The following is a 14436-nucleotide window of genomic DNA, read 5'->3' as shown; positions in this document are numbered from 1 at the left end:
TGCTATAGTGCCAAGGCTCACGAGCAGTCTGCAGGATGCAAGATGCTAAGGGTGATCAGAGGTATAGCACGACGAGCACATTGCGGGATGCAATGTGCTAGGAGTGATCGAGGCCGTAGCAGGACGAGCACCTCAGGGTTCCAAGGTCTATATATACGGAGGAACTGGCTGGTATAGATAGACAGTTCCGCAGTATGCAATACAAGTCACAATCGTTAGTATTAGACTGTTGTAATTAAGACAAGCTATTGTTGTACACTGTTTAGCTGTACTGAACTAGGATTGTTCAGAAGTGCCTTTAACCAGTATCCCTTTCAGAGGTTCTAAATAGGAGTTCGTCACACCCCCGCGAAAAGCCGCGAATCGTTTTTTAAACGGTTATATTATTTAAAAATATTTTTTTATTTTAAGTTATTTAATAATATAAAGTCTTTTAATTATACTTACCTAGCTTCCTTTTATTTTCTATCTTTAATATTCTTTTATATTTACGTTCGATAGTAATTCTTTTATTTAATTTTAAGCGTTTTAGCTTAATAATATCGTTTAACTTTCTTCCGTAAATATATAACGTAGTTTAGGTTTAAGTATTATTTTAGTATTACTTTTTCTTACGAGTATATATTATTATTTATATTTTAAATATTTATATATTTAACGTAATGCTTAATATACTTTAGTATAATCTATATAATTTAAAGGCTATCCTTTAGCTTAATTAGATCCTAAACCTTTTATAAAATATAATCGTTTAGGTTCTCCTATTAAGCCTTTTTCTATTAGGCTATAGTCTTTTTAACTAACTATAACTTACCCTTTTAACTTACTTTACGTACCGGCTAATAGCCGTATAGCGACTTACTTTAATAATACTTTATATATTTATATATAATATATTAAAACTAAAGTACTCTCCGATACTCCAGATATTTAAAATAAAACTATATTATATTTTCCTTATAAGGTATATACTATATAAATATTAATATATTTTTTAATAATTTCGTGATCCGGATATTAGCGACCTTCCTACTTTTTTAATATTCTTCTTAGCTTTTATATAAGAGCTTTATAAGCTATAATATATTTTATAAAATAATAATTTTATATTTACTATATTACTTTTTTAATATCGTTTATTTAATAAGTCTTTACGCGAGACCCTCGCCTTTAATAATTTCCGTAATAATTTCTATAATAATTTATATTAATTAATTCCGTAATATTTATATTTAAAAAATTTTTTTCTCGTACTCTTCCTTTAGCCTTTCTAATATTTTCTTTATTTCCTAAAACTTTATATTTTTTTATCTAGTATACTAATTAGAGTTTTCCTTGGAGCTTACTACTTTTTTTATTAATACCTAATAGCTATTACTTTTATAACCGTTAGTTCTTTTAATATAATAATTAATATAATCTCCTTTTTTTATTTAAGCCGTTTAAATACTTTATAGTCCTTCTTGAAATATTTTACTTTACCGTAATTAAAATATTTAAAGTTATCTTTACTTTAGCTCTAGCCTTACGGCCTTTATAATTATATAGTATCGACGTTTATCGGTCCTAAATATATAGTACCGGAATAATTAATATTAAAATATTTTTATTTATATTTATCGTTAAAATAATTATTATTATAAATACCTTTACTATAGCTTTTTTTCTCCGTATAACGCTTGAATTACCGATCGTCGATCCGTATAGCTATAACGATATACTTATCGATAGTATCGGGCTTTATTTCTTTATATAATTTATCCTTTATTTTTTCCTTAAGATTATAATAAAAGAACTATATTAATCCTTTATTATTAATAATATTATATAGGCTATTAATTTTAAATTAAACCGCGTAGTTAGTTACTAAACGCGTTTAGCGTAAACTTAAAAGCCTTTTTTATACGCGCTTTACTTTATTATACTTTTTAAATACCTTTTTAAATTTAGCCTTAAAGGTATAGTAACTTTCGAAGTATTTTACGGTAATTTTTTCTTAATCCTCCGGCTTTTACTCGTAATAGTTATCGAGGATAGGCTCGAACTATACGAGAGCCCTATCTTTAAACTTAATAATTACGAAAATTATTTTTAATTTTTCGTTAATAAACTAGCTTAAGTACTAACGAAAATAAGTTTTAAGCTAAATTAGAAACCCTTTAAGCTTTACCTTTTCTCTTTTATAGCGTTCCGGTACCGGAAACTTAATAGTCGACTTAAATATAGTTAAAATAGTAAAAACTTAATCCCGGATCTATTAAATTTCGTCCTTAAATTCCTTAAAACGCTTAATAATTTACTTTACGGTAGAGGGTATAGGTTTAGCGGAAGGTCCCTCGGCGTTTGGGCTAGGCAGGACGTTTCCTATTTAAACGTTTTTAGGTCCGGCTATAGTAGTAAAAAAACGCTTTTAATTTATCCGTAATAAAGTTAAAGTAAATATATAACGTATAATAAACCATTATCTAGAACCTCTAAAAAGGATATTAGTTAAAGGTACTTCTAAATAATCCTAGTTCGGTATAGCTAAATAGTATATAATAAAATATTTTAATATAAATACTAAATACCGTAAATACAACTTAAATTATATATTACGGAACTATTTATTTATACTAGCTAGTTCCTCCGTATATATAGACCTTAAGACCCTAAAATGTTTATCGTATTATACCTTCGATTACTCTTAGCACATTATATCCTACAGAGTGTTTATGGGCCTTGGCGCCGTAGCACTCTCTAGAAAACCCCAATTGGCTATCTCTTAACTTCCCTAATAATTAGCTTGGGACGTCCTGCGCCCCACCTACTACGCGGCTTACCGTTAGGTTAACTGTAATAATATATGTTAAATAGAACGGAAAAAAGACCTAGACTATTATACTAAAGTATATCTTTTAGAACGGGAAAGTCTTTTCCCCTAAAAATATTTTCTAAAATAAAGACTTTTAAAAATAATAATTTAACAACTAATTTAATAAAGATTAATATATAATTATATTATCGAATAGTAACGACTTTACTATAAATAATTTAAAGTAGTATTTATTTGAAAAATCTAACTAAAGGACTTATTAAAACTATATCTTTTTATTTATAATTAATATAACTTTTATACTATTAACGACTTTATATAACGAACCCCTATACAGAACTTCTGAAAAGGATATAGCTTAAAAGTAATTCCTAATAATTATTTTAGTGCAGCTAAATAGTGTATAATAAAATATTTTAATATAAATATAAAATACTGTAAATATAAATTTAAATTATATATTACGGAACTATTAGTTTAGGGTGCAGCTATAGGCCTAAGGATTTGCGTAAGGAAGTGAAGCTCTCGGGGGATTTAAGGGTTTAGAGGTTATATATATAAGCGGTTTACTTCGAATATTTTATTTTAGACAAAACATCGACTTTTATTCCTTTATACTTTTGTGCCTTGCACGCGTGTAGGCAATTCTGGCTCTCTAATTAGGCCGATTAAGTGCTTATTATGTAGCTTGCGAGCCTATAGAGTTTTTTCTTTGTTTTATGTGGAGTGCGGCTTATGAGCGAGCTACTGTCACGTAGGTATATTTATTTAGAGACCCTATTAAAGGTATATTTAAAGTATTATAGTTGGTTTATATATTTTCTTACTATTTTAATATACTCTATTAAAATAGGTGCTATTAAAGCCTATAAATATAAGCTTAAATAGCTATTAGCGTAGTATATTAAGAGCGAAAAAGACTTTAATTGCAGCATTCGATAGTTGCCGTGGCACTAAAAGAAGGAGAATTATAAGGGCGGCGCCCTATAATATATAAAAGAGAATTACTATAATATAGGCTTGTAAGGCACTAATAAGTATAGTAAACTAATATATTAATTAAACTTTATAGACTAAAAAATACTATAGTAGATAGGGTATAAGGCAAAGGTTTTATAGGCTATCGGTGCTTTACTTGCTTTTCAAAAGTAACTTCGTTTCCGGGCCTAAACGCGCGTTTCCGGGCCTAAACGCCTAGTAAATACGCTAACTAAATATAAGGTTAAGAGCCACGTTACAGGCTACGTTGCGCTACTGTTTAACTACTGTAGGGCACCGTATAACGAATCTCTATCCAGAACCTCTAAAAGGGATACTGGTTAAAGGCACTTCTAAATAATCCTAGTTCGGTATAGCTAAATAGTATATAATAATAGCTTATCTTAATTATAATAGTCTAATACTAACGATTATAACTTATATTATATATTGCGGAACTATCTATCTACACTAGCCAGTTCCTCCGTATATATAGACCTCTGTCCTTTAGGTACTTCCGTACCTAGCTTACTACGCTTATTAGCGAGCTTAGTAATCCGTCCTAGCTATAGGGCACTAAAGGGCCTAGGTTTTCCCAGACCTATACCAGTTTGCTTTTAGAGATAGATTTACTTACTATTTTCCTTTTAACTAATAATAACTAACTATAATACTAATTTGTTTACTATTTTCTAGCTAATTTAGCTTTATTTTCGTAGCTAATAACTTTTTTAAGTTACTAGCCTTACAGGTTATAAGCTCTTTTAACGCTTAAATTACTAAGCGAATTAAAGTCGACGCCTTCGTCGATAACCTAACCTCGTAAGGCTAAATACTATACCGGACCTTACGACTTTTCGACCCTTATTAGGCTAATATTATATAATTAAACTTTTTAACGGCGATTTTAGAGGCGTTAAGAGAGTTAACTAACTTTCTAATTAACGGAAGCTTAGTTTTAATCCTAACTTTTATTTTAACGAAAAGTTAAAGCGACCGACTACCCTTTACCGATAAAAGTATAGTTTACGGCGCTAACTTTCTCCTAACTAAGTTTCCTTAGTTCTACTATTTCTATAACCTTTTAGCTAGGAAATTACTATTTTCCGATAGTAGTCAAGAACTCTATCCTGCCTTATTAGGAGACCGATAGCGGAGTAAGTATCTTGCCCTTTACTTAAGTTAATTTAATTTACTATTAGCGACTATAAAGTTAGGTAACGCCTTTCTTTAAGTCTTTTTTATAATATTTTTTTACGACTTCCTTTTAATTAGGTTTTTTTTTAAAATAGTTAATACTAATATTACTATAGCCTAGCTTTTAGAGCTTATAAAAGCTATAGAGAATACTAATACTATCGCTATAATTAAGTAACGAACCTTTTAAACCTTATTGGCTCTAAATTTAAAGACCGATCTTTCCGGCTAAGAATTTTAGTTAACTTAGTCCTTTATATACTATAGTTTAAAGGACTATATTAAGGCTAATATATAGCTATTAGTAAAAGAAAGGATACCTACTTTCGAATAATAATGTACTAATAACCTAGATATTTAAAACCTAATAATAGTTTCCGTTAAAAAGCCCGAGATCCGATAACGAATTTTTAACTTCGGTTAAAAGGCCGACGGTATTAATATCTATAGTCTATATTAAAAAATTATTTAAGCCCTATAGCGCGGTACTTTCGATATCGCTAGTATATTTTTAGAAAAGTATTTTACTTTTAAACGTATTAACTTCGCTTTATTCTAAATCTATTTTAGCTAGCTTAAGGTTTTTCGCCGTCGTCTTAATACGATAGAAATTAAGATCGGCTACGTAGCTTACCTCTAAACTACCTTAAACGGCATTAAAACCACGTACTCCGATTTATACGACCGGCTAATAAAGAAAATAAAAAACGGTATTATAACCTAGTCGCTTCTTTACTAGGAGTATAGCGCTAAAGCCGTTACGGAGGAAACTACGCCGGTTTACTTTAAAATTATTATCGAGACTACTAAAGCCCCGGCCGCGACTATACCCTTACTTACTATATTATTAACCTCGACGAAAAAGTACGACTATTATACTAAAGGCTTAAGGAAAAGCAATTAGCACTATATAGGCTATAGTCGTTACTACCCGAAAGGTAAGGCCTATTAATAGTGTAACTTTAATAAGGCTTTAAAGGATTAGGAGTATAGGGAAAAAGTATAAACGGATAAGTAAAAAAGGCGGTAAAGTACTAGCTCGTTAATAGGGACTCTTTAAGGCTATACTAATAGCGTTATTAATATTAAATCTTTGAGGGACCGACTTACCTATAGTACCTTAATACTATTTAATAACTTTATTAATATATCGCTTTTTATTTACTATAACGATAATTAATCGGATTTTCGTTTCGGCTCCTAAAGGTAGTACTTTCGTTAGTAAATACCCTTAAAGTCTAATAGGCCGTCGAGGTATTTAAAGACTACGTATATTACGATTCCGGATACGCGAATTTCGTATTTAATAAACTAAAGTAATTTACTAAGCTTTATTTATTACCTAAAAGGAAAAAAAAAAGGTTTCTTTCGTCGTTAAAAAATATTATAAAGTATAGCTACTAGGGAGCCGTAGCGCTAAAATCTACCCTTTTAAGTAATTAAGTCGTTACTCTAAAGCTTAAAGAAGCGGTATACTATTTATAGGCGCCCGTTAATTTAATATCGGCGGATAAACTACTCGATAAAGGTATTTTTTAGGACTAAAAAAGCTATAACTTAGTCCTTAAAGGTACTAACTAAATAATATATAAGTTAATTAGAAATAATAATATATATTAAATAAATACGACGCCCGGCGCTAATTTCAGTAAAGTATTTTTAATAAAGACTCCTATTAAAGCCGTAATAGTATTTATTAATTACCGGATAATATATCGCCGCCTAATATATACTAATAAAGCTAATATTTATAAGGTTTATACGCAAGTAAATATTAAATTCGTCGGCAATAACTTTTTCTACGAGTTTTACGTAATAGTAAAGATAATAAATTAAATAGGTTTATCGACCTCTACGTAAATTAATAATCCGTTCGATTTTATCCGTATTAACGTCGTTACCTATAAAAACCCTAGATATTTAGGTTATAAATACTCTATCTACTACGTAAATATATAGAGTAGCTATAAGTGGATTAACTTTATAGTAAAGAAAAAGTAAATATTCGATAAAGTTAAGGATTTCGAGACGAAAATCGCGCGCTAAACCGGATATAAGATTAATATTATTAGCCTTAACGATAGTACGGAATTTACTTAGGGCTTTAAGACCTTTAACGATAGCCGTTTAGCCGCCTAGGCCGACTAAAAAGGTATTACTATCCTTAAAACCGTTCTTTATTTACCGTAGATAAATAGAAAGGTAAAGAGGGCCGCGAGGACTATACTTAACCGCACTAGGGCTATTATACTAGCCTATAAGGTACTAAAAAAGTTATTTCTATTTATTATATAGTCTATAGTTTACGTAGGTAACTTATTACCTTCGAGGGTTAACGAGGGAGAAATTAATACTTACGAGAAATATACTATAAGGCTTAATATACCCGAGGGCGAGCGGAAGCCATATATTTAATACTTACGCTCGTACTTTTATAACGCGTATTACTATATTAAGCCGGCTTACCGGGCTAATTCGGATAAGTTTACCGCTAAAATAAAGAAAAGAAAGTTTATTAGCTATATAAATATATATAGTAAAATATATTAGATCTAGAACTTAGTTACTAATAAAATTGTAAAGGTTAATACCGTAAAGTTTAACGAAGGCGATTTTTATAAGCCTAACGATAACGAGTATAAAGATATTAAGTATAAAGTAGTTTTTACTAATAGTATTATAGCCGAAAAAAAAAATACCGTTATTAATAAAACGGTATCCTTAAGGAGAAAGGTTACCTTCGATAATAAACCTATTACTATACCGGAGCCCGCTCTATAGTAAAGTACTTTAATAATTAAAATAGGAAAGGCTAAAGACCTTAAGTAAACTATTTTACCTACTCTAAAAGCTATACTATTACCAACACTACCTCTACTATCTAGGGCTTTAGACGTAAAAAACCTTTTCGACGCCGAAAAGGTAAAGGATATACGGTCCGAAGTACCTATCCTACTAAACTATAACTAAGCGCCCTATACTACTAACTTTCCTACTATAAGAAAGCTTACCTCCCCTATAAAGCTAATAGGGGAAAAGGAAGGTAAAGCTATAGGGAAGTCTAGTAATAATTAAGCCGATAACAGGCTATTAGATTCAGGTACGGATAGCCTAGCCGAGGACTTTAACGACGATTTTAAGCTTAATATAAGCTATATAGAGGAAGCCGTAGCTTTTCCGCCGGCTTAAGAGCAGCCTCGTAAAATAATAATAAAAAATTAAAGCCTAAGCTTTTATAAAAAGCTATAGTAAAGCAAGTACCCTTATTAAAGCTTTTTTATAGTATATCTCAATAACCTACGACTATATAAAGTAATAGCCTACGCCCTAACTACGGTTAAAGTCGACTACCTTCTATAAACTATTAATAAGTCCTATATACCTAGAAATTACCGGTAAGTAAGGAAGCTCGAAAACTACTATAAGTATTAGCTACCTACTATAAAGGAGCAGGACGCCGGCCTATTAGAAAAGAACGTTTACGAATTAATTAATACGCTAAAAGGGTATAATATTTTACCGAGTAAATAAATATACGATAAAAAGATAAACCTTTATACGGGTAAGGTAAAGGCTAAGGCGAGGTAGGTAATATATAGTAATTTTAATAGGGACTCCTAGGCCACGCAGGACGTCTATACTACCGTAGTAAGTAGCGTAGTAATTAAATACTTTTAAGCTATTATAGCCGTAAAGGATTAGGAGTACCTTTAATACGACTTTAGGATAGTATTTCTTAACGCTAAAATCCCTAATACCGTATAGTACTACGTACGACTACTAGATAGCCTAGCGAAGTTACTAAGCAAAGTATACCGGCTTAAGAGGGCATTATATAGCTTAAGGAAATTACTTATTTATTAGTACGAAACAGTAAAACCTATAATAGTTAAATTAGGCTTTGATACCCTCTTATTAAACCTCTACCTATTCCGTTATAAAGAGATAGGTACTCTGGTAGTCCTATACGTAAATAACTTACTTATATTAGCGCCTACAATAAAAATTATTAAAGATATTACTACCGGGCTAAAGAGTAAGTATAGTATTAAAAAATTAGGCGAGCTAAAAAGGTTTTTAGGTTTTAATATCGTGAGGAACCGCGAGAAAAGGTAAGTTTACCTATCTTAAGTAACCTATATCGACGCCTTACTTAAGAAATTCGGCTATAAGGATATAGCCGGCGTAGCTACGCCGTAGCTAGCTAAGCTAGAACTTCCTTTTACGTAGGAAAAAATAACTGCGGAAATAAAAAAGTATATTTAAAAGACCGGTACGTTAAACTAGCTTTCTACCGGCACTCGGCCCGATATTACTTTTACCGTTAACCGCCTTTATAGAAGTAATTTTAGGCCCTTACTACGTTACTTAAAGTTAATAAAATACTTTTTTCGGTATTTAAGTGCCATTAAAAAATTATATATTATATTAGGAGGCTCCGAGTTCTCGGTGAAAAATATAAAGCTTATAGGATTCGCAGATACCTTATACGCGGATATCTTACTTTAAAGATATTTTACTAGCGGCCACGTTATCTTCGTAGCTAGTAGGCTAGTATTATAGAAAAGTAAGAAGCAGACCTTCGTCGCCCTAAGTACGACGGAGGTAAAGTTTACTAACTTAACGCTTATAAGGTATTTATTATAGTAAGTATTAAAGATATTAGAAGACTATAGTGTACTATAGCTAAGGCTATATATACTATATACCGATAGCAAAAACGCCGAAATTATAGTTCTAAACTTTTAGAATATCGCTAGGACCCGGTATATCGATATACGGTATAAGTAAGTAAGTAAATAAATAAAAGAAGGAAGATTTAGTATCTAATATATCTCTAGGTTAAAGATACTAGCGAATAGATTTATAAAGGTATTATAAAGGGAGAAGTACGTAAAGTTTATATAGCTATTAAAAATACGAGATTTTCCGGGTTAAGATATATAGGAAAACGTATATTTATATAGGAAAAAGGCTACTAGGGCATTGGGCAAAGGAGTTAAAGGAAGTAAAAAGAATCTAGGTGTATATTAGGCTTTTAAGGATATTAGCGATAGCTTTATTTTGGACGGCGGTGTGCTGTCTGTGGGGGGGTATGGGGCACTAAAGGGCCTAGGTTTTCCTAGACCTACATCGGTTTATTCTTAGGGATAAATTTATTTACTATTTTCCTTTTAACCAATAATAACCAACTATAATACTAATTTATTTATTATTTTCTAGCTAATTTAGCTTTATTTTCGCAGCTAGTGACTTTTTTAGGTCACTAGCCCTACACTAGCTTACTACGCTTACTAGTAAGCTAGGTAAGCCGGCTTACTTCTGCTAAAAGTAAGCGCCCTACTATCCTACAGGTCCGTCGTTTCCTTCCACCTAATTAGCTACCACGGCCGGCTGCAGTCTCTATCCTGCCTTACTATATAGTTGGTCTGTAATATACCGGCCTTAGCGTTTAGCTTTCCGGGACCTCGGATTGCTTCCGGAGGCCGAGCTTCCGTTCCGGTAACTATAGTCTCTAAACACTGCTGATTTAAGCTATTATATTGCCTCTAAGGCCTTGTAATATACAGGGCTTAAATATATTGTAAAATCTATAAATAAAAGCTATATTTTAATACTTTACCTGCAAGTAAAGCTTAAGGAAAGAAAATATTACCGGCGGTTAGCGTAAAATAGGCTTATAGCTTATACGTAAGCGTAAACTACTCTCTTTAAACTAAGTAGTAGTTCCTGCGGTACCGTTAGATCTCTCTTCTATACTACCTACTTTCCGTACCGTAGGAAACTCCCTGGTAGCCAGAGAGGTCAAAAACCTACTCAACAACGCTATAGAGGCGGGAAAACGTTTTAACGTAAGGAATCTTATTAGTACTATATTTTACTTTAAGATTAGAGATATCGATCTATAAAGCTAATGCGATAAAGTAGTAACAGAATGCCTATAAGGCCTAAAAAGCAAGGAAAAGGCGCAAGTTAAATAGAAAAAATTCGAATTCCAAGTTTATAAAGCTCTGTGAACTGGAAGAGGCCCAAATTGAAGGGAGGGTGGTGGTGGAAGAAACGGTGCCCAAAGAGGATATGGAGCAGCCGGTGCCAGCCGAGCCTGTGCGGCGCAGCGCACGTCATCGGGTTCAAACTCGGCGCAAGAGGGAAGCAGACGAAATGTCTGATTCAGACTAGTGATTGAGCTTCGTTTTGGTATAACTCCCATAGAAATTGACCCAATATTGGTCTTGTTGTGGGGAGTGTAAGCATTTAGGGGTAATCTCATCAAGGTTGTGTGGCTGGTGTGGGGGCGTGGCGTGGTCCATTACCGTGGGTGGCCCATTTCCATGTCATCCAACCTATATCACGAGATGCTCTCCTTTAACATCCTCGCCGCCAGCGCCCTGGCGCTCCTTGGAGTATGCACCCTTCATTCTATCAAAAACCATGCTAACATGGCAATCAGGTCGCCCACGCCTCCACCTCCCCATTAACCTTAACGACCCCAACAGCGCTACCATAACCATCACCGGCACTATCGAAAATACCGTTGCCAAGATGGATACTGACTATCCCGGGTGGAACGCTACCTTCATGGCGAGGGACCCTCACCCCTCTGATGGCGATAGAGATGATGAGGAGCCTCTTCAAAATGGCACCTTCAACTGCCGTCCTGACCATGAAGGCTGGGCTAACAGAGGCGCCATCAGGGACGGGATTCAATACCTCCGTAAAGTTCCTGGCACGGCGAAGACGGAGCTGGGCCCGACAACTGCGGCCGTGTGAGCTGCTCGTGGAATTCCACCATTATCTGGTGCAACAAGGTGGGTTCCTATGGAAGGGTTTTGTTTGGCTGGTTTCTGACATGTGAGGTGTAGAATGACGTTGAGAAGGAGCTTGAGTGGAATGACATTGCCGATGCTGCCCGTGATATAACCTATAAATGCTGGTTTAACGGTAAGTTCTCTGTGTTGTTACCGACTTTGGCTGGGGTTAGAAGCGGATTCGACTAACGTGGGTTTTAGTCAATGTCAACGTGATGAGACGGCATGTCGATTACGATGATAAGTGGGAAGTCATCGTCCGCAAAGAGCATTTCTCAGTGTTAAAGTATTGCGAAGAGCATCTAGATATTGGGGGGAACTAATAAATTGTCTTTTATGGGAATGGGTTTCTCTGACTTTGCTGAGTGATAACCATGTTGTATTGAAACCAAAAGTGAAGGAAGGTTTAGAACCGTCTTGTACCTTCCTTGTGAATTCACAGTTGTTATCAAGGCCTAAGGCAGGAAGGAAGGCGCTTGGGGAGAAGGTGGAAGCACCCAAAGTTACTGCCGGTAAGGCAAGTACGACCCGATTAGACATTACTTAGCGCCGTAAGTTAGAATATTGCGACACGAGCCCTTGGGTTAACCCATGTCCTCCCGCAGATTATGACCAAGGTATTTAAGATACACAGCTCACAAACGAGAGTTTGATAGCCTTGGTTTGGGAACGAGGTTAGTGTTTTGAGATGTTAGTTAAAGTCCACAGGAGGCACACCGACGAAAGAGGAGCTACGCCTAACCTCTTACCTGTATACCGTGGAGTTTGCTTATCAAGAACAAAAAACGGGTTTCCGCCACTTAGCATGCTCCTGCTTCTTGATTCAACAAGATATTAGCCTCAACGAGCAAGTTGCACGTCATTATCTAAACAGAAGGGATCACGAGCCCTACACATGTTGCCTTAGGTGGAGACTTTCTTCGAGAGCTGGCAGATAATGGATGCTATACCTACCAGAAAGTTGGCAGTGGGCAGAGGCCATCATCGGGTGCTCCAGCCAGATCCTTGGTGGGCTTCAGGTAGCAATGTACATCTTCGACGTTCTGGACTGAGTTTCCCATTTTCACCAAAAACAATAAAAGTTTCACAGACAACCTGACACCTCACGGTTTACAAGATAATTTCCCTCATCACCTTCGCTACCAGCGCTCTGGCTCTCTTAAGAGTAATACCTCTTCATTTCTTTAGGCATTTATTAGGTTGGATGACCAGGAAATGGACCACATGTGGATCTGGTCCACCACCACCACACCAGCCACACAACCTTGTTGAGATTACCCCTGAATGCTCACACTGGCCACAACAAAACTAATATTGGGTCAATTTCTATGGAAGTTATACCAAAATATAGCTCAATCACTATCAGAGTCAGACATTACATCTGCTTCTCGCTTACGTCTGGTTTGAACCCGATGACGTGCGCTGCGCCGCACAGGCTGGGCTAGCTCTAGCTACTCTATATCCTCCTTAACTACCACTTCTTCCTCCACTACCCTCCCTTTAATATAGGCCTTTTCTAAATTATAAAGCCTTATAAATTTAGAATTTAAGTCTTTTCTATTTAACTTACGCTTTTTTCTTACTTCCTAAGCCTTCTAAGCGTTCTATTAGTACTTTACCGTATTAGTTTTATAAATAAATACTTTAAATTTTAATATAAATATAATATTAATAAAAGTTTTTACCGTAAACCGTTTTCCGGCCGGTATATAGTTCTTAAATAAGTCCCTAACCTTTTTAGTTACTTAAAAATCCCTTACGGTATAAAAAGTAAATATTTTTAAAAAAAGATTAAAAGGTACTATAGGGATTACTACCTAGCTTAAAAAAAGCGGTTTACGCCTATATATAAACTATAATCCTATTTTACGCTAACCGCTAATAATATTATTTTTCTTAAAACCCTATTTACGGATAAAATTATATAGCCGAACTAAGTCAACCTTACCGTTAAATATATAATTAATAAAAATATCGTTTATAATTATAAACCTTTTATACGCTTTTTTTATATTAAAAAAATAATTAATATTAAGGGGTTAAAAGACGTAAAAGTAATAAGGGAATAAAAAAAGAAAAATATTATTTTTATAGTACCGGATTATAAAGTCGTTAATAGTATATAAATTATAATTATTATAAATAAAAAAATAAGGTTTTAATAGATCTTTAGATTTAGTTTTAAATATAAAATTATTATTAATTTAATTATTTTTTAATATAACTATATACTAATCTTTATTTAATTAGTCCTTAAATTATTACTTTTAAAGGTCTTTACCTTTAAAAATAATCCCGGAGGAGAAAACTCTTTCGTCTTATAAAATATATTTAAGTATAATAGTCTAGATCCTTTTTCTATTTTATTTAACGTATATAGATTTTTTATCCCGCTTTAAAAACCTAATAATTAAACCGTTTTTTTTTTAATTTTCTATTATATTTACCTTATTATAGTTATATTTATATTTAAACTTATTTTAATTAACGGTAAAATATAAGTTAAAAAACTTATTAATATTCTTTAAAGTAATTTCGTTAACTTTAATATAATTAATTTTCTTTTTAACCTTTATTTTAATATCGGAATAACGGTTAATAAAGTAAGATATTTAATATTTATTAAAGGGATTAAAA

General features: G+C 33.2%; 1 protein-coding gene across 1 annotated transcript; it reads left to right on the top strand.

The window, feature by feature from the left end:
- Positions 1–11422: 11422 nt before the first annotated feature.
- QC763_0091770 (uncharacterized protein) lies at positions 11423–12122 on the top strand (the record flags this gene model as incomplete). Its single annotated transcript, XM_062906249.1, has 3 exons — positions 11423–11755; positions 11854–11932; positions 12001–12122. The coding sequence occupies 3 exons, from the start codon at positions 11423–11425 to the stop codon at positions 12120–12122; spliced, it is 534 nt and encodes a 177-aa protein (XP_062762740.1).
- Positions 12123–14436: the final 2314 nt, after the last annotated feature.

The sequence above is a fragment of the Podospora pseudopauciseta genome, chromosome 6, assembly GCF_035222475.1.
Source record: "Podospora pseudopauciseta strain CBS 411.78 chromosome 6, whole genome shotgun sequence".
Lineage (NCBI taxonomy): Eukaryota > Fungi > Ascomycota > Sordariomycetes > Sordariales > Podosporaceae > Podospora > Podospora pseudopauciseta.
The sequence above is the reverse complement of the archived record's forward strand: the minus strand, read 5'-3'. Positions and strand labels throughout refer to the sequence as shown.